The sequence below is a fragment of the Juglans microcarpa x Juglans regia genome, chromosome 3S (genome assembly GCF_004785595.1).
Source record: "Juglans microcarpa x Juglans regia isolate MS1-56 chromosome 3S, Jm3101_v1.0, whole genome shotgun sequence".
Taxonomy (NCBI): domain Eukaryota; kingdom Viridiplantae; phylum Streptophyta; class Magnoliopsida; order Fagales; family Juglandaceae; genus Juglans; species Juglans microcarpa x Juglans regia.
The window spans coordinates 6595216-6616884 of NC_054599.1; the positions used below are offsets into that span (position 1 = coordinate 6595216).

At 42.1% G+C, this 21669-nt stretch overlaps 1 protein-coding gene across 2 annotated transcripts; it reads right to left on the reverse strand.

Moving 5' to 3' along the window:
- Positions 1–6484: 6484 nt before the first annotated feature.
- On the reverse strand, positions 6485–10366 carry LOC121257564 (cytochrome b5-like). 2 transcript variants are annotated; one of them, XM_041158611.1, is made up of 4 exons: positions 10213–10366; positions 9899–9991; positions 7054–7120; positions 6485–6966 (listed from the first exon to the last, which is right to left on the reverse strand). In XM_041158611.1, exons 2-4 carry the CDS (start codon positions 9983–9985, stop codon positions 6716–6718), a joined length of 405 nt encoding a protein of 134 aa, XP_041014545.1. In that variant the 5' UTR covers positions 9986–9991; positions 10213–10366; the 3' UTR covers positions 6485–6715. The 2 variants fall into 2 exon arrangements, with proteins under 2 accessions (XP_041014545.1, XP_041014546.1); XM_041158612.1 differs by having other exon boundaries at positions 9899–10001; positions 10213–10355.
- Positions 10367–21669: the final 11303 nt, after the last annotated feature.

A 21669-nucleotide genomic window follows, 5' to 3' on the forward strand; every position in this document is an offset into this window, starting at 1 on the left:
CCTGACTTTGAGGGCACATGGCCAGTAGTATCTCACACTCATTACTTTGCCCGCCAATACTTTTCCTCCCTAGTGGTTACCACACACGCCTTCATATACCTCTGCCAGGATCTAATGCGCTTGCTTAAGCGAAACACACCATAGGAGAGGCATGAAATAGCCCCATTTGTATAGGACCCCATCAGTTAGGATGAAGCAAGCCGCTCTATTCTTGATTTTTCTTCGTTCCCACTTATTGTCGAATTGTCGAGTAACTCGTTAGCATCTAGGTACTTAATTATATCCATGGCCCATTCCAAAGCTCTTAGCCTCACCTTTGAGATGTCAACCCCTATCGCAAGCATCTCTATTATCTTGACCACTATCTGCTCTAGTAGGGGTGAGTCTTCTTGCCCAGATGCAGCTCATGCCAGCTTGTCAGCCTTTTGGTTGTTAGCTCTCGATATTTGCTGAATCTGAAAATATCTAAAGTGGCTGCGTTTGTTTCCCACCAAAGTCAAGTATTTTTTCAATTTTTCGCTCTTTGTGATGAACTCTCCCTAGACCTGGTTGACAACTACCTGGGAGTTGGTTTTCACCTCTTATCTCATTAGCTCCTAGCAACTCAACGACCGCTAAGCCAACCAGCAGCGCTTTGTACTCTGCTTCATTATTGATAGTTTTGAACGTCAATCTAATGGCGTAGTTATATTTTTCTCCTACATCACTAACGATATGCACCCTTACTCTCCCTCCAGCCCAACAGGATGAACCATCGACGAAGACCTACCATGGCTTCACGGGAGGTGCATCTTGTATCTTTTCTGGGAAGTCAGTGAACTCGGCGACGAAGACTGTCAGTACTTGCCCTTTGACAGGGCTTCTAGGGACGTATTCGATGTCGAACTCACCTAGTTCTACTGCCCAATTCATCAACCTACCTGAGAAGTCTGGTCATTGTAAAGTCTTCTTCAGAAGAGCTTCAATCAAGACCCGTATTGAGTGTGCCAGGAAGTATGGTCTTGCTTCGAGGGTATCTTGCTTCTATACTCCAGAAAGTAAAGCTAGTGTAGTAGACTGGCTTTTGGGAGTCCTTCAAATCCCGCACTAGAGCCGTAGAGACTACATACAAGGAGTTGGAAAAATACAGGATCAAGATTGCTCTTAGGGTTGGCTTGCCAGAGCAGGGGAGGGCTGGTAAGGTACTGCTTAAGGTTCTTGAATGCCTGGTCACATTCATCATGCCAAGTCTGCGCCTTCCACAACACTTTGAAAAACGGTTGGCACTTGCCCTTTGCTTGGGATACAAATTGATTAAGAGCTACCACTCGACTGGTGAGCCTTTGCACATCGTTGATGCTTTAAGGTGGAGCCATGTTGACTATGTACTTCACATTTTCTGGGTTTTCCTCTATTCCCCGCTTTGAGACCATGAAACCCAAAGATTTCCCAGACTCTACACTGAATGCGCACTTTGCCTGGTTAAGTTTCATCTAGTAGTGCCTTAGCACCGCGAAGGCCTCGCGATGATCGACTAAGTGATATTCAGGGGCCTTGCTCTTCACAAGCAGGTTGCCCATGTAAACCTCCATGCTTATCCCAATCTGTTCCTTGAACATGCGGTTGACTAACCGCTAGTAGGTGGCAACTAAATTTTTCAAGCCGAAGGGCATGTTCATGTAGCAGTACAACCCCTATTCGTGAACAACAGTGTTTTCTTCTCATTGTTGGGGTTCATACGGATCTGGTTGTACTCTGAGTATGCATCCATGAAACTGAGCATACGATGTTCCACAGTGGAGTCCACTCTCAAGTCAATCCAGGAAAGAGGGAAGCTGTCTTTGGGGTAGGCCTTATTTAGATCCATGAAATCAGCGCACATTCTCCATTTATCGTTAGCCTTTTTCATATGCACAATATTGGATAGCCAGTTCGGGTAACGTGCCTCGCGTATGAATCCCACTGCTAAGAGGTGGTCGACCTCCTTTGTGATGGTTGTGCATTTCTTGGTGCTAAAGCTCCACCTTTTCTACCTGACCTTCTTGGCTTCTAGGTTTATACACAGGTGATATTAAATGATGTCCAGGTCAATTTGGGTATGTCTTCGTGGATCCAAGTAAACACATCCTTGTGAGAAGTTCCATTATATCTTGCCGCATGCTAGGTGCCACTCTACTACCAAATCTAATCATGGCCTCGGGACGGTTTGGGTCCACGAGAGCCACCTCATGTGGCACATTTGGCTCTACTTGTTAGAGAGCTTGCTCGCCCCCGAATTCTAACCCCCCCCCCAATGATGAACTCAGGAGGAGGCGGTGGGGTGCGGTCGTCTTCTAGGGCTCTATCACGCTGACCCCACTTTTCATTAGCCTCAGTTCTTGCATGTCTTCTGATAAGGCTTCTAGCCCTCGATCTGTTTGAGAACGGGTTGTCGTCAGCATAAAAAGAACACGTTACGCCTATAGGAAAGATCCCACAGACGGCGCCACTGTTAGTGTTGTGTTATGCCTGAATGAGGTTCTAGCACTCGAGCCAAGGTCTGCACTTGCGAACACAAGGGAGAAAATGGGCTTGGTGTGGTCCAGGAATCCTCCAATGCCTAAGTTAGTCTCTTTGTGTATATAGTAATGGATGGATCATTATCGAAATCTGAGTTTTTTGTACTTGGGATGTGGTTTTTATACAAAGCTCAGAGGGAACATTCTGTCCTTCGTGTCAGGGTCGAGTTGTTCTGCCTGTATCTATTTTAATAGGGGCATTCATTGTGACATGTTATTCTGAGACAAAGCTTTTAATGCGGTGTAGCCTCAGAAGCATGTGCCGTGGCACCCAGGGCGTGTCTCGGTAGTGGATGAACGACAGTCACTTCTGGTCATTCCCCCCCCCCCCCCCCCCCGGGATCAAAGAATGAAGGGTCGCCCGCATCCTCTACTGCTGATGTAAGTCCTTCAACAATAGGTGTAATAGGGGATGTCAAAGTCATCACATCCCATCTGTCCCCCCTTAGCCTAGTTTTCCGTATAGAGCACTTTCTTGATCTGATACAACTTAAAGGGTTGGACCCTTCGGGTGACTCCGAGGGCATTGGAGGGGAAGGCTTGGTCGAGATGGGCCTCACTACCCGGCCCAAGCCCGGTTAACATGGGTTGTATGGGAAATAGCCCTCGTAGTACTCTTGCCATATATAAGTATAGGGAGAGGCTGATGCCTTGACAACTAGTTAGGTTTCAAAGAGAAAACTGGAGCAAAGAAAAATACCTTATAGTTTTGTGAACAAATCCAAGTTCCAATTCCCAATCATCTGAATCAAGGGTATAAAGAAAAATGGCTTAAATATGCAACCCCTAATAATCTCTTCCTAATCAATACTTTTAGCCAAGACTAGCTTAATTATTTTGATGCTAGAAAATGAGAAAAATGGATAGGCACTATCAGGTCAATCTAGGGAAGAGGGAAGATGTCTTTACGGCAACTTTATTCAGATCTGTAAAATCAACGCACATTCTCCACTTGTCGTTGGCCTTTTTCACAAGCATAACATTGGATAGTTAGTCTGGGTAGCGTGCCTCACATATGAATCTCACTACTAAGAGGCGGTCGGCCTGCTCTGTGGTGGATTTGCATTTCTTGGCATTGAAGCTCCTTCTTTTCTGTCTGACCTCCATGGCTTCTGGGTTTACACACAGGTGATGTTGAATGATGTCCGAATCAATCCTAGGCTTGTCTACGTGGCTCTAGGGATACACATCGTGATGCTTTGTGTGGAGTTGCATTATAGCTTGCCGCTTGTTGGGTCCGGGAGCCAGCTCAAGCGGCTCATTTGTCTTTACTTGTAGGAGAGCCTTGCTCGTGCCTAATTCCCCTTCCCCCCCCCCCCCCCCCGGCGCCCCGGCATGATGAACTCAGGAGGAGGCAGTGGGGCACGGTCATTGTCGAGGGGCTCTATCACGCTGACCTCGCTTTCGTCGGCCTCAGGGGCGTTATCATCGTAGTACTCTTGCCATATATAAGTATAGGGAAAGGTTGTTCTCTTGATGGCTAGTTAGGTTTCAAAGAGAAAACTGGAGCAAAAAAAATACCTTATAGTTTTGTGAACAAAGGCAAGTTCCGATTCTCAATCATCTGAATCAAAGGTATAAGGAAAAATGGCTTAAATATGCAACCCCCAGTAATCTCTTCCTAATCAATACTTGCAGCCAAGAATAGCTTAATTATTTTGATGCTAGAAAATGAGAAAAATGGATAGCCACTAGCAGATTGATCTGGGGATGAGTGAAGTTGTCTTTGGGGCAGACCTTATTTAGATCTGTGAAATCAATACACATTCTCCACTTGTCGTTGGCCTTCTTCACAAGCACAACATTGGATAGCTAGTTCAGTTAGCTAGTCTGGTTTGCATACCTCGCATATGAATCCCACTGCTAAGAAGGGGTTGACCTCCTCCATGATGGTTGTGCATTTCATGGCACTAAAGCTTCGCCTTTTCTGCCTGACCTTCTTGGCTTCTAGGTTTACACACGGGTGATGTTGAATGATGTCCGGGTCAATCCCAGGCATGTATTTGTTGCTTTAAGCAAACATATCATGATGCTCTGTGAGGAGTTGCATCATAGCTTGCCCCATGATGGGTGCCATTCTACTGCCAAGTATAATCGTGGCCTAGGGACGGTTCGGGTCCAGGGGAGCCAGCTCAAGCGATTCATTTGGCTCTACTTGTTGGAGAGCTTGATCGTGCCTAATTTCTCCCCCTTCCCCCCCCCCCCTTATGATGAACTTAGGAGGATGCAACGGGGTGCGATCGTCGTCTAGGGGCTCTATCATGCTGACCCTACCTTTCGTTGGCCTCAGTTCTTGCATATCTTCTGATAAGACTTCTGGCCCTCGAGTTGTTTGAGAACAGGTTGTCGTCGGCATACAAAGAACACGTTATGCCTATAGGAAAGATTCTATAGACGGCGTCACTGTTAACGTCGTGTTTCTTATGCTTCGACAAGGTTCTAGCAACTCGAGCCGAGGTTTACACCTGCGAATACAAAGGGAAAATGGGCTCGGTGTGATCCTAGGAACCTCTGATGCCTAAGTTAGTCTTTTCATGTGTATAGTAATGGATGGATCATCATCAAAATCAGAGAGTTTTTTGTACCTGGGATGTAGCTTTTATACAAAGCTCAGAGGGAACATTTTGTCCTTTGTGTTAGAGTCCAACCATCCCGCCCGCATCTATTTTAATAGGGGCATTCACTATGACGTAGTGTTTTGAGGTAGAGTTTTTATTGCGGCACTGCCCCTGAGGTGGTGCATTTAATGTGACGTGGCTTCCAGGGCGTGTCTCAGCGGTGGGTGAACGGTGCGGTCACTTCTAGTCCCTCCTTCCGTCAAAGAATGGAGGGTCGCCCACATCCTCCGTTTGCCTCTTGACGTAAGTCCTTGTAATAGGGGATGTTATAGTCGGCACGTCCCATCTGTCCCCCCTTAACATAGTTTCCCGTATTGAGCATTTTCTTGATTTGATACAACTTAAAGGGCTGGACCATTCTAGAGACTCCGAGGGCGTTGGAGAGGGGGTGGGGGGGGGGGGGCTTGGTCGAGATGGGCCTTACTACTTGGCCCAAGCCCGACTAACATGGGCTGTGTGGGAAATAGCCCTCCTAGTACTCTTGCCATATATAAGTATAGGGAGAGGTTGTTCTCTTGATGGCTAGTTAGGTTTTGAAGAGAAAACTGGAGTAAAGAAAAATACCTTATAGTTTTGTGAACAAAGGCAAGTTCCAATTCTCAATCATCTTCCAATTCTCAATCATCTGAATCAAGAGTATAAGGAAAAAGGGTTTAAATATGCAACCCTCAATAATCTCTTCTAAATCAATACTTATACCCAAGACTAGCTTAATTATCTTGTTGCTGGAAAATGAGAGAAATGCCATTCTATCTGCTCAAAAAATAATAACAGTAATATTTTGATGCTGCTCATCATTGGTCCTATTTCTTGTGTTGTGGTGCTTGTTTAGCTGGAAGCCATTATGGGGGCTTGGTGCGTGGCAAAGCTTACATCCTCCTCTCTCACCCCACTCAAACCTATGGAAGAAGCATTAGTAGCCAGAACAAGATTATTAGTTTTGTTGTGAAAAAATCCATTCATTGACTCATTAAACACACCATTAATATATAAGCAAAAGTATTTGTTTTGAATATTTTTAAACTGTTTTGAATCCTTGAGAACAAGTAGAATATATATACGCCAAACTTACAAGCAGTAGAACATGCACATGCATATGCAAAATGAGCGCTAAAGAAGAAGCTCTTCTGTTTCTTGCCGCATAGAATGCTAATCAATCCTATAAATTGAAAGTTTTCAATGGTTATCCTGTCGGTAAATAGGCGAATGATGCAAACAAAATGAACCAACTCTTTCTTCTTATTATTCGTGGTTGACAGGCTCATTTTTTATAGGGCATGTAAATCCCACGGGGCTGGAAAATTGAACTTGAATCCAACTGCTCAAGGATTGAAAACATCCATCTTGCTTATCATATCAGAAACAAAAATAGTTCATAAATCATTCACAAAACAAACGGAGACAGCCCAAACAATTTCAATGAACTAGCATCCCATTCTGACACTGAAAAACATCACAGATAAACTATAGCACTGGAAACAGATGCCCCTTTTAATAGCTCAAAATGTAGACAAATGACTCGTGCTTCAAAAGGGCACATTGTACTTAGCAATGGACTATCTACTCTTTCTTGGTGAAGCTTCGGACAGCAAAGGCTAAACCCAAGATCAGGAGGGGGACGAGAAACTGTAAAATCTTGATCAGAAACTCGGGGGTCTTATCAGGATTGTAAGGAGCTTGCTGGGGTGGAATGTAAGTCCGTTTGGTTGGAACAGTGGATGCATCAATGTCACCAATGTAGTATTTGTCCATCATTTCTCTAGCAGAATCGCTGTGGCCAACGTCTTCAAAATCATTTGTTGCATCCTTCCCTACATTAAAGACAAATTATCTTTCATATGGAGTTTTATGAGGCTCATGTCATTATTGCCTGTAAGACCGTGACAGAGTAGCCTTACCTGTTGCAGATAGAAGGACTTCATCACCTCCAGGATGATCATCCATGAATGCAGTTACATCATAAACCTAATCGAAGTTTTAAAAAAAATGTTTTTCAATAAAATAACCATAATAAAACAAAAACTTGTGTTCAATAGAATAAACACCAAAAAAATACTCATGCTTTCACTGTCAGTAGATTTTCCTTTGACTTGAGTCTCAACCCGACTTCAGGTGGAATCAATCCACATAGATGTGTACTGTGGTGAGCGTATGTAAAATTCTTTTTCATGAAATAGAAGCATGTAGTGTTAGTTTAGTTTCAAACTATGTAGCAATGACACAAAAAAGGAGAGCCGTTGTCTGGCTGGTCAAAACTTCTAGAACTCAATGCTCATCTCCAGGGATGCTCTTCTTCAGTGCTATATCCCCACGAAAAAAAATGCATTCATATTCTGCTTGCTTTATCCATCTATTGGTCACTTACCAGCATTTAAACTAGCCATTGGCCCGGAGTCGGGCATATAGCACTGAATAAAATGCGGGGATTTGATAGGAGTTGATCATAGATGGATCAAGATAAAGCTTTGCACTACAGACTACTGGCAAGCTTCTTATACCCACAAGACAGTGCTAAACCAACTAGAACATGCAAGGCAGCACCCAAAAACATATCAACAAGGAAAAATAAAAAGTAGAGAACATCTATAAAGAGAGTCCTTACTCACAAGGATCCACATGCAGTAACTGATATTGCTTTAGAGGTGTTCTCATGCTGTTAATTTTGATGAACTTATGTTTTGGATTTGATTTGACTGGTTCACTTCCGGGAAACTTGTCTTGAAGTTTTAGAACCTAGGTTCTTTTTTGGTCGGTTATTTGTTGTGAGCATGGTTGATTTTGATTGAGTTGGACTTTTTAGTTGGTTTTTGCGAGTAGCTGCTTGTGTTTAGTCTCACCCTTGAATTGTCTGAGCAAACCCACTCCTTGTTTCTTTCTTTTTTCTTTTGGGTGTGATTTGATTGCTTCTCTTAAAGTATTCTAGCTGAAATTGTGGGAGCCAAGGTTTCTAATATGATGAAATCATTCCATTTATTTTTTCACAGATTATATACATGGACTAAAACAGAGCACAGCCCCCTCCTCCAGGCACAACAAACTGCCAAGCCGCACCATCCTCCTCCAAACGCCACCAAATTGAGCCGAGAGGAAAGAAACAAACCACCGCCAGCCCTACTGCACTTCGCCTCACGACCTGGTGCACATCCGACAAACGTTAAGTGCTCTCTGCCCTATTTTCCTTTGCTCCGGCCTCCACCAGCCCTTCCCATCGTCAACCATCGCCCAACTCCAACCCACATCTCCTCGGGGTAGGCATTGGTGCACTATTTTCCTTTGCTCTCTGCCCTATGAGCAAAACCTGGTTTGGTGGGATAGGCATTGGTGCACTAGTGGTGGTTTAGTGAGAGCTTGGGATAGGCGCAACTTTGGGCTTGGGCTTTGTTAGGATCTTTTTTGTAGATGGGCTTTATGTTCTTTTTTTCCTTGTATCTTTTTCTACACCCCAACTAGGTGTTTCTCTCGTATATATCCAGTGTACTTGGCTACGCCTATTGGTATTAATAAATTTTTACTTATAAAAAAAAAAGGTGAAAAATAGCATTTACATTGTTTTTTTTTTATTGGCACTGGGTGTTTGGGAATAGTGTCCCAACTAATCCAGCGGGTGCACAGGCCCTCAACGAGGAGTTTTCCGCAAGTGCACATCGGGAAATTCAAGGAGAAAGTCCTCCAGTCCGATGGCTCCTAGAGATTGTTTACACCCAAGCGGATTTGAACTTAGACCTGGGAGGAGCATATCCCTAAGCCCAAAGCCTTTACCACTTGAGCCAACCCCTAGGGGTTATAACATTTACATTGTTATGATTGGGAGTGAGGTACTCCTTACAAGATCACATAGCCAGGTACTCCTTATGGAGCCAAAGCCTCAAATTGAACTCATTAAGTGGATGGGAAATAAAGAACCCAACCATTGAAATGTTGTCATGATAATTTTCTTAGGGAACATTTGTAGGTTGTTCTTTTTTGTTTCATGTTTTGTGCTAAACAAAGTATATTGGACAGTTTTTTTTTTTACTTCATGCTTTAAAAATCCCTTTGGACGTCTTTTTAGCTATAGTTTATGTTAACATCTGAAATTTGTGAAGGTACCATTATTGCCTTGATACATGAATTTAAAGACTTGTATTGAATAAATGTTTTATATTACCAATATTTGAATGCAGCAACGATCCAGTATATGAATACATCAACCATCAAATGTATTTTCTGTGATTACCCTTCCAGAGACCAGGACAAAAAAAAAAGTGGGAAATTAAATTAAAACTAAAAAACTGGTCAACATCAATATGTGGCTACATCAATCATCTAAAAGCAGTTTTTTGTTTTGATAACAAACGAGCGCAAGAACTTCAAAGCATTTCAGACATGTACACCTAAACAGGTTTTTAGTCAAGCAGTTTGAACATGACCCGAAAAAACAAAGAGATTCCAGTCCCTTCATAACGTACGATACCATCCATGATATTGCATGAAAGAATTAGGAAAAGTTACAAACATATTAGTAAGATTTCCTATAATATATGACCAACTGAAATAATACAGTGTATGCAACCACACATAATACAGCTGTATGTATAGTCCTTAACAAAAATTCCAGCAACAAAAAGTACTCAGAAAAGCCCTCAGTATTCTCTTTTCGTTCAATTTTCTCCCTTTTTTCCCGGCAATTAAACAGATATCCATTGAATCAATCCAGAAACAAGAGAATAAAAACACAAAAAAGTAAGTCAAGAAAGATCTGACCTTCCCAGATATAATAAGCCAACAATCTTTGGTCGTGTTGTGCTTTTCCACTTCTTCAAAATGGTGAACCTTTGGATCGGAAGCCATTTTTCACTGAAACCAGCCACAAAAACACCAAAAATTCAAAAACCCGTAATTGGGAGAGAATTAAATGACCCAACAAAAGAGCCACTACCAATCACAAAAGCACCCACAGAGGCTAAATATTGAAATTTAAGCAGAAAATATTGAAAATTTAAGCAGGGAAAAAAAAAAAAAAAAAGATCCGGAACGATTGTAATCTGGGATCAAGGAAAATAGTGAATCTTCCTTACCGACCACAGAGGCGGCTTTGAGAGATACAAGGCTGGAGCAGCTATTCTCTTAGTTATTGTCGAAGACTGGGAATACGACGGAAAGGCCGAGGGACCATGAAATTTATAGGGGTAAATCTTCAGGGAAGCCAAAATGCCCTTCTTGTTAGAGTTAATTACAAAATTCTCAGTGTTGGCCCTTGGGCATGGAACTCCGGTGAGAATGTGAGTGTGCACGAATAATTCAACAAAAATAATTTTTCGATTCCAAATGTTTTAACTATAAAAGAATTTTATAGATTATAAAATTATTTTTATTTTAAAATAAATATGAAAACTTAATAACTTATAAATCTATTTTTACGAATTTCTTTATAATTATAGTAAGGTTTTTTTTTAAGAAGAGCTGGTAGCCACTCACATAGTAGCCCCGTCCTAAGTTTATTAATCAACCTTCACGTATGACGAAGGAAAACCGTGGTTACAAAACAATCACCTGTGAAAAACACAGGTGGTGGTGAATAAAAAAATCCAAGCTCAAAAAAACAAATCATAAATCAAAATAAAAATTACATCCGTAAATATGGAAGTCCCCAATAATCCGTCCGTAATAAGCCTCTAAGAATCCCAAACCCAATGTTAGAAGCTATAAAATACTTACATCGATTATAAGCACATTCTTTAGCAAGATAATCCACAACCATATTAGTTTCTCTATACATATGATGAATGGAACAATTTAATTTAGAAAGCAACCTCTTTATATCATCTCAATAGTCCCACAAATACCATAAGTTATAATTGACATCCTCAACTCACCTCACAATAACTTCAGAATCTGACTCCACCTTTATATCTCGAATACCCAATTGTTGAGCCAATTTTAACCCATCCATTAAAGCTCTTCCTTCAGCCACATTATTGGAAACCGACCCATAATGATTTGCAAAACCCGCAATTAAACGACTTCCATGATCTCTAATCACACATCCTCCACCGCCAAAACCAGGATATTTCAATGTTAATAAAAAAAAAGTATTAAAAATTATATTTGATGCAATTCAAGCATTTTATATCATTTATAAAAGAGTATAAAATATAAATTTACTGACTAGTTTCAATAAAAATATTATATGAATCTAAATAGTTTTAATAAATATATAATTTATATATTTAACCTCAATAGTAGACAATTTTTTCACCTTATATACGAAAAATATAAAGACAAAAAAGTTATAAACACATCACAAATGCAGTACTTTATGCACAACCATAAATTTAATATAAAATACTTATCCATCTCCTTAATTTTTTGTTCAATTAAAAAAAATAAAGAACTATACGTTTTATCTTTCAATTTTTCAGCAATTCTTATTGAATAAAATGATGAAAAAGTTAATATATGTTTAGTTCTATTATATTTTTGTACAAAAAATTAAAAGAAAAACTCAGTTGTTAGACAACTTAAAATAAAACAATTTTGAATCGGTTAGAATCGGTTCAAATGTCTAAAATGGGCTTGAATCGGTCAATTGAACCGATTCAAAATATTCATTAAAATCAATTCGATTTCTTACCAATTCAATTTAAATAGAGTGAATCGACCTTAACCAAATCGTTTTTTTGGAGCATTGAGTTATAGTACATGTCTTTTAAGAATATGAATTTAAAGATAGGACGTCCGATTTATACAACTCATCTTAGTACACCATGCATTAACATTTGGGAGTTTACAAAATTGTCTAATGAAATAGGGTGGAAGAGACGAAGAGAAGCGGCTATACATACTTTTGTGGGTAGGTAGGAAAAATGATATTTGTGTACAATATGTTATTATAGTTGTAATTTGTGGGGCTTACCTTTTTTTTTTTTTTTTTACATTATTATTATTAATTCGAATAAAGGGTTATATGCACTTTCCACCATATATAATGTCAACTTGTCAATTGATTAAAGTTGCGTGCGTTCCACGATTTATTTTAAAAAGTTTATTTGATGGGAAATATATAAAAAAATATATATATGGTTTGTCTTTTACATCTAGAATTATTGAAATACGATAAATATGTTTATCTTTATTATCTCTGTTCAAAGTATTCATAAATCTAGAAATTCATGCGCATTTAAAATAACACATAAATTCATATAAGATTTTAAATTCTTTCTATGAATTTATTTTATAGTAAAAATAGTATTTCTTTTTCTTAATTTAATCTGAATAAATGTGGGACCACTTTCACCCTAAAAACGACGCACTAAATTTATTTCCCTGTGAAAAGTGGGTAAAGTCAAGCTTTCTTTCGTTGAAAAAGGCCAAAAATAATAATAATAAAAAAAAGAAAATAGCCACATCTCATGCGTTGAAAGTTACAAAGCTAAACGTACTTTAGGCCATCTTTTGTTTTTTCTGTTTTTTTTTTTAGGCAAATAAAAAGGAAACTGAAAAGAAACAAACAAACAAACATAAAAAGGAAAAAAATAAAATAAAGAAAAAGCAAAGAAAGAAAAGCTCACCAAACTGGTCTTTTTCCACTCCTCTTTCTCAAGTCTACTATTCTCTGTTTGTGCATGCGTTATCTCTGATCCAAGTGATATGCAGACATGATGGGAAAGGTCCCTTCAATTTGAGTTCATGTTCACTCAGGGGAAGGGGTTTAATCCCCTTCTCTTCTTACGCATCCTCTAGACCACTTTTTGGGCCTAAGCCCAAGTCTGGACCAACACGTCTTGAGCTAATGACTCGCTTGCTAAGAAAATATGATGATAAATTCTCCTGGATTTCAAATAAGTCATCACTAACAAACAGCTCCAAATATCAAAGATAACATCGAAAGGCAAGGGAAGTTCAAATAGTTATCCCATCACTTGAATTCAAATAAAAGATCAAGCGGTTACCACATCCAGAAAAGGGTCGTTGAGGGTTCTATTTATACCCCCTGGTAAGGTAATTAGATCATGATCTCCTTCATAAAAGATCCTGATTATTTTCACTAACTTAGGCATCAGATGCATTCTACGCCACACCAAGCCTCTTTTCTCTTTGGTTGTAGGGAATCATGCAAGCGGCAGGGCGAAACACGTCCATAACAGCTAGCGCCGTCTGTGGGATCTCTTTTCCTACAACCAACGTGCTTTTAACATGCCCGCCACCACTCGATCTCAAACAACCAAGGACCAGGAGGCATTGTCCAGAAATATGGAAAGAAGAATTGCAAATACGGAAGAAATAGTGAAAAAGCTCACTACCGAAGTGGAGACCCACCAGAAAGAAAACAAGGCTCTCAAATGTAAGAACAGGCCATCGGGAGAAGATGTGGCACCTAGCCATGCCGATAGGGTTGAAATGGAAGCACACAGCACAAGTGAGCCTCCCTACGAGAACGATGAAGCAAAGAAGATGCATCACAGCCTACATAGCTTGATGGATAAGTACAAAGAAATGGCAAAGAAGATAGGGGTGTCTTCTTTAATTGATCAGTTATTTGCCAGTACAAATCTGCCATATAGTGCAAAGGTCATGGCGGTATTGCTCCCGCCAAAATTTAAAGTTCCGGCGATAGAGATGTATGAGGTCCAAGGATCTCATGGAGCACCTGGAAACCTTCAAAGCTCACATGATGCTCCATGGATTCCCCGGAGAAATCGTATGTTGGGCTTTCCCTCTAACCTTGAAGGGAATGGCCCAAGTGTGGTTTGGAGCATTGTAGCCAGGATCTATTGATTGTTTTGAATAACTGGGTCGGCAGTTCTTAACTCTGTTCATGGTGAGCCACAAAAGAAAAAGGCCCGCAACATACCTTCTTATTATGAAGCAAAGGGAAGACAAAAGCTTAAAGGCATATCTTACACGATTCAATCGGAAAAGGATGACAGCCGACGATCAAGATGAGAAAATCATGTTGGCCGCCTTACTTTGAGGCATCTAGCCAAGAAGTCCCTTCATGGCCGAACTGGCAAGGAAAACCCCTTCTACTCTACGAGAATTCATGGATAGGGCTGACGATTTTGTCAATGCCGAAGATACGTTACTAGCCCTAATGACACCAGCCAGATCGAAAGTGGAACGACAAGAAAGGCGGGCAAGGAAATAGGGGGATCAAAGAGAGATCGGAAAGGCGGTCTGAAGGCTAGGAGAGATCAACACAAAGGAAGGTTGGAAACAACAGTTCACATGGGCGGACAAAGTGGCTCTCATGCACTATTCCAATATGCAGGTCCAACATAGAACACAAAAGACTCGACGAAGTGAAGAGCAAGGGCGCTGAACCCAGAAGTTCTATACTTACCACAGAACTGAAGACTTCCATACATTAAAATAAAAAATTGAAGAAATGAAAGGCAGCGACGAGCTCGGGAGCATAGTCGCTCGAGACACCATTCCCCTGCAGCTCTCGGGTGACAGGAGGCAAGATCGGGAATGCGCGAACGGAGTGAAAGCCTAAGGAGAAGAGGTTCACCAAGAAGAGGGAGGAGATCCCAAGAACCACAAGAACAATCCCCTAGAAGGAACATAGACTAAGGAAACCCACCATTGGGCGAGATACGTACGATCGCCTAAGGATATGATGGAGGCAGTCCCACTTCCTCCGGCAAAATAACCTCGAGTGTAGCTTTCGCCCACTATCTCCTTCAGTGATGATGATTGCAGGGGGATGATGACCTACCCATACGATGACGCACTGGTTGTGAAGATGCTGATGGCAAATTATAACAACCCGAAGAATACTAATTGATAATGAAAGTTCGACAGACGTCTTGTTATGGGACAGGTTCATAAAGATGGGAATAAGCTTGGATCAATTGCATCCAACATCAACCACCTTGAAAGGGTTCACTGGGGAGGCAATGAAACCCATTGGGCCTATCACCTTGATAGTGTCAATAGGGACAGAATCCCACATCACCACCACCATGATGAACTTTCTTTTCGTGAGGACGCATTCAGCATATAACGCCATCATCGGTCGGCCTACGCTAAACGCCCTGAAGGCGAGGGTATTGAAACTCGGGTCTACGTAGGCAAAGCCCTAAGGGTGGTTGAAACTCGGTATCCAAAGATAGAAATGTTTGCCTTCGTAGTTGTAACAACCGCACACCGACTGCCACCATACTTTCAAGTGCATCCCATAAAGATCATTACAGCAGCACCCTCGCAGAAAGTGTTACAACGACTAGACACCTCAGGCCAATTAGTCAAATGGTCGATCGAATTGAGCGAGTTCGACATCAGTTACATCCTTAAGACTACGTAAAGGGACAAATTCTGGCTGATTTTGTGGCAAAGTTCATGAACTTTCAGGAGGAAGTACCGGAGGCCCTTAACAGAAAATCGTGGCAGGTATATGTTGACGGTTCATCTTATTGAACGGGGAGAGGGGTAGGTGTGCACATGATAACAAACAAGGGAGTTGAGGCGCACCATGCAATAAGATTAGACTTTAAAATAACAAATAACGAGGTTGAATATGAAGCAGTGCTCATAGGACTTGCCGAGACCTCGAGAGGAAGGGAGCTTGAAATGAAGGCAGATTCACAAGTCATAGTTGGCTAGGTAAAAGGGGAATACTTGGCAAAAAGCGGGAAGTTAATAAGATACTTCCGAATTAAGCGCATCCCGCTGTCTGATAACTAGAAAGCTGACCGAGTAGACCGCTATCTGATAATAAAGAAGGTAGAAACCCTACCTTGGGAGATTACCACTCGGGCCATAGATACTCCAGCTATAGGAGCTGAGGTTCTGGAGGTAGGTAAAGACACACCGAAGTGGGCTGGTGACATAGCTAGATACTTAGAGATCGGAAACCTCCCAAACAACTGAGAAGAAGCAAGGAAGATTAGGAACAGGGTCACCCGTTTAACCATGATTGACGGAATATTATATAAACAAGGGTTCTCAACACTGCTCCTAAGGTGTATTTCGCAGGAAGAAGCCAATTATATTATGGAAGAAGTACACGAAGGAATATGCGGAAACCATTTAGGAGGGAGAGCCCTCGCAGCCAAGGTCATGAGAGCAAGGTATTATTGGCCAAACGCCTTCAAAGACGCCAGGGAGTTTGTCAAAAGATGCGTCTAGTGCCAATTGCATGCGCCAATCCCAAGCAGTCTACCCAAGGAGCTTAAGTCAATAACCCCCTGGCCATTCACCCAGTAGGGTGTAGATCTAGTCAACCCCATGCTGCCAAGTAAAGGAAGAACTAAATTTATCATCGTCGTTGTCGATTACTTCACAAAATGAGCAGAAGTTGAGATAATGGCAGCAATAACACCCAAGGTGTTACAAAGTTTCTATGGAAGGCAATAATATGTCAGTTTAGGATACCTTACAGTATTATCTCTAACAACGGCAAACAATTTGATTATGAACATTACCGCAATTGGTGCTCCAAACTCGGAATCAAGGTAAAGTACCCATCTCCTGGGCACCCACAGGCAAATGGACAAGTTGAATCTACCAAGGAAACTATTGTGAGAATATTGAATAAGAGATTGGGAAAGAAGAAGAGGGCCTAGGCGGATAAACTTCCAGGAATATTATGGGCATACAAAATGATGGCAAAAACTTCACCTGACGAGACACCCTTCACCCTAGCCTATGGAAGTAAAGCAATGATACCAGTTGAGGTCGGGTTACCAAGCCACAAAATGAAGAATTTCAGCATAGAGGCAAACAATAAGGCATTAAAGGAGAATTTAGACCTGTTAGAATATAGAAGGACGGACGCCGAAGCCAGGGTAGCAGCCTATAAAAGAAAAACAGAGCAATATTTCAATTAAAGAGTTAAGCTGAGGTCCTTCAAGGTGGGCAACTTAGTCCTTAAAGAAACTAGGGGTTACCACTGCAGAAGGAAAACTCGGACCACGATGGGAAGGGTCGTATGTCATGATTGCCAACCATCGCTCAGGAGCCTATCGCCTCAAGGACTCTGAAGGAAACGAACTGCCACACCCTTGGAACACCGAATACTTGAGAGAGTACTTTGTGTAACTCACACTGTAATGGTTCCAACACAATGAATAAAGTTGTTTGTTTTCGTATATTTTATTTTTGCTATTTCGCTACACTTAGTCGCCCAAGTTATGCGATGGAGGCATCCTCCCTCTACACTTACTCGCCCAAGTTACGCAGTCGAGGCATCCTCCCAATACACTTACTCGCCTAAGCTACACGGTCGATGGGTCTTCCCGCTACACTTAGTCACCCAAGTTATGCAGTCGAGGCACCCTCCCACTACACTTAGTCGCCCAAGTTATGCAGTCAAAGCATCCTACCGCTACACTTACTCGTCGAAGTTATGCAGTCGAGGCACCCTCCTGCTACACTTAGTCTCCCAAGTTACATAGTCAAGGCATCCTGTCGCTACACTTAGTCACCTAAGTAGTTACGCAGATGAAGGGGGTACCTGTCAAACGCAGAAAAATAGGGAACAATGTAAAGGAAATAACAAAGTGCAACTGGTCAAGCAGAGTAACAATCTATGAACTCAAATTAACATAAATGAAATAAAATATCGTGTTTTGAAAAAACATGAAAGCACCTTGTCCAAACGCTAAAAACATCTTGTCCCCAATACATATATTCCATTGAATTCAAAAACATCCAAAACATAAACATAAAAGTTAATATCATGAGCAAGGTTTTAGGAACGACGAGGAGGAGGGAAAGCATTTGACATTGTTTCTCACCCAAGGGAGTCAAAAACATGGTAGGCAGAAGGACTAGCTCGAATCGACGTCCAGTCTAGAGTATGGAGGTCTATCTTAGGGTGGGCGAGTAGGAGCTCTTTCAGCTGCTTGATCCCAAGTTTTTACCCAAGACCCCATGCTCGACGTTGAACAGCGTAAGTGACTATCAATTGAGGGAGAATACGGGCAACTATATCCCAAGAGCGAGCTAGCTCAACATTTAGCTCGGTCACCTTCAACTCCATTTCTGACAGCTGCTTCTTATGTGACTCCAGAATCTCATTCAGCTGCAAATAACGGCGGTCAAGTTAAGCTCTCTCTTTGCCTCCGCCAACTGCTCTTCCACCTTAACTTTCTCACCCTCAACAATGCTCAGCCGGATGTTTGATTTCCGACGTCCCTCCTCAAAAGCAACCAGGCGAGCGGCATAATCAACATTCTTCTGCTTAATTTCCTCTGCCTCTTTCTCCATCTTGCTTAGGCATTCGAGTAGGTCCTCTCGTTCTACTCCCCTAGCCTCTGCTTCATGGTGATACTGGCTAACTTCTTCCTTGGAAATAGCTAACTCTGACTTGAGCATGTCAACCTGCTTAAGCAGAGAGACAACTTGATCTTCAAGCTAGAATTCGAGCCTAGATAATCCATCGGCCATCTCCTCCTTCTTCGTCTGGGCGGCAAGGACAACTCTATGAGCACGGCAAATGAAAAAACACATGGATTGATTTTCATCTTCTAAGTCTAAACAGTCATCAACCAAAGCGGCCACTAGACTATCCACACCCTAGGGAACACAAACAGATCAGGAACAAAAGAATAAAGTCCATGAGAAAGAAGAATGGCGAAAGCAAAGAAAGCTTACTAGAAAGATGATGCTTTGGAGATTACGAACGACGGCGTGAAAGGCCTCCTCCCGACAGGCGCTTGAAGGATGAGGAGGACCTTCAGGATGAGAGATAGATGATCCAAGATACCTAGAATGTTGAAAGGACACGCCGACGAAAGGCACAAAACCTCTTGAAGGCGGGGAGCCCTAAGCAGACAGAGGGGGAGCCAAGGAGGAATCAGGAGTGTTGAGCAAAGGAGTAGGTGCTTCCACCCGAGTAGATGGGGGGGGGGGTCGATAGAAGGCAAGTGAAAGGGACATCAACACCTGCCCGATTAGGTGACGCCTGAGGAAACTCGGCAAAAAGAGGGTCTACTAGGAAGGCCGAGGAAGGCATGCAACTCCTGTTGGGGAAACGCTTAAAGACAGAGAATGAATTGACACACCTTACCCCCACTCACATTAGCCCCCAAAGATCCAGTGCGAGAAAGAGTAGGAAAGGCAAAGGGTACCTCAGGAATGATCCCACATGAAATGGTTGAGGTGACAAGAGAGCTCGATGCAGTAAGTGCGGCCCTTATCGATGGGCCCTCAGCCTTTTCAACTTGGAGAGACCCCTCAAAAGCATCAAAAGCACAAGGATGGGTTCTCAACGTGGCATACGGAGCTCCCAGGAAGTCAGGATTTAAGGTCGCGATAACCTTATTCTCGTCCAGGCTAGCATCATCTACTTGGGTTGCCAAACAAGGGGAAGTCGGTGGAGCAGTCTCGCGACCAGGCATCATGGTAGACTTGACCTCTAACAACAATTCAAATTCAGCTTCAACCTGTGCCATAATCTCATCCAGGGAGTTGGCCACAGTAGCCTAAGGGCAGCCCAAATCCTTTCTACCACTCAGGGGAGGCGACGAGGGTCTGCCCCTTATGGAGCTCGACTCATCTGAAGGTCTTGTCATAACACGAGCAGAGGATGTCCCCAAGCAAGCCTTTTTTGCTTTCTTGCCTTCCTGTCCTAACGAAGGCCCCCTTTTCAAACCACTAAGCAACGACGGAGCGCCCATAAATTGATGGCCAAAAACATGTGCCTAGTTGAGCAAACTCACAAATTTGTCAGTATTTGCACGCGTTAGTATAACATTTGACCAGGTGGACTTGTTATTCTCATCTGCCCAAGCTTGCACCAAGCGAATACTAACCTCCTCGCGATTAGAAAGGATAATCTAAAAACCACGCTCATCTGGACTAGGACTTCATGAAGCCCTAACTGGAAAATCTCGATTCGTTGCCCCGCCTGGAAGGAACTCCCAACCTTCACCATACATAAAGAAAAATTTTCTTTGTCATTCTTTAGCATGGGAATATTTGCATTCTAGTTGAACCAACCGATTGTGAGCCTTGAAACTACAAAGGTTCTCATCCAAATGCCTAACACCATGAAGAGAGAGTAATTCACGGGCAGTCACATCAAGGTACTCATCTCCCGTGGGCTCCAAGACCTATTGCCAAAGAACGCAACAGGCCATCAGAATTCGCCAAGCATTGGGTATAAGCTAGGCAGGGGCAAGACCCAAGAAGTCCAGCACGTCGCGCACAGGACGACAGAAGGGTAAACAAAGCCCCATCGAGAACATCGCCAAGTATAAGGCCACAAAAACACTCAAACTCTTAGGCAAGCCTCACGATGCTATATAGGCAAGCCCAAAACGATGAAATCGGGGATCCCGTAGCAGTCCCGCACAGAATCCAGCTCGCGGCGAGTCATAACCGTCGCCCAATGATGACCTTCGAAAGCAAAACGATGGCCAAAGTCAGCCTTCTTAGCGCGGGGAGGAGGATTGCAGGGTCAAGAATACCTGTCTCCACGAGAAGAGGAAAGGCAAGAGGATTTGAGAGAAGCCATCGACTTAGAAGAAGCAAAAAGGGCACTAAGGAAAATAGAAGTTCTGAAAAGGAAAGGAAAGTGCCAAAAGAGTTGGAATAAGGATTGATGGAGGGCTATGCAAAAGAAAAAGAGTAACTTAATACAAAATGGCAAGAGACATGCCAACAACAAGAGGGAATACAAAGAGGCACGAAAGTGGAATGACGTTCTAACATCAGTAATGCGAAATGATAGGAAGCCCAAAACGCGAAGCAACGCCATCATTATAAGTCTCATCACACTACGCATGACGAGACTTCGCGGGGTAACTGGAAGGGGTTTAATCTCCTCCTTTTCTTACGCATCCTCTAGACCGCCTTTTGGGCCTAAGCCCAAATCTGGACCAACAGGCCTTGACCTAATGACTCGGCCTACTAAGAAAATATGATAATAACTTCTCTAGGATTTCAAATAAACCATCACTAACAAACAGCTCCAAATATCAAAGATAACACCGAAAGGAAAGGGAAGTTCAAGTAGCTATCCCATCACTTGAATTCAAATAAAAGATCAAGCGGTTATCACATCCAAAAAATGGTCGTCGAGGGTTCTATTTATACCCACCCAGGTACGGTAATTAGATCATGCTCTCCTTCTTAAAAGATCCTGATTATTTTCACTGATTTAAGCATCGGAGGTGTTCCACGTCACGCTCAAGCCTCTTTTCTCTTTAGTTACAAGGAATCGTGCAAGCAACAAGGTGAAACATGTCCATACCACTTCGTATCAAAGGAACTTGGATTTTGAGTATGCTATTGGCACTCATTGTCGAAAGTTGTCTCGGCTTATTTTAAATTTTTAGGTAAGGTTGTAATCGAGTTGAGTTTGAGCAAACAGTACCCAATCAAACTCGACTCAATTATTAAAAATTCAAGCTCAAGCTCGAGTCAATTATTAAAATAACTTTTCAAAATCTTGATCAGAATTCAAATCTAAATCCAGATTTTTCTATGCAAATACAACTTTAAAATGTTTGAAATCACCGAATCTGAATTAATTCAAGTATTTGGACGATCATGTTGCAACTTGAACCACTAAAATAAAAGGG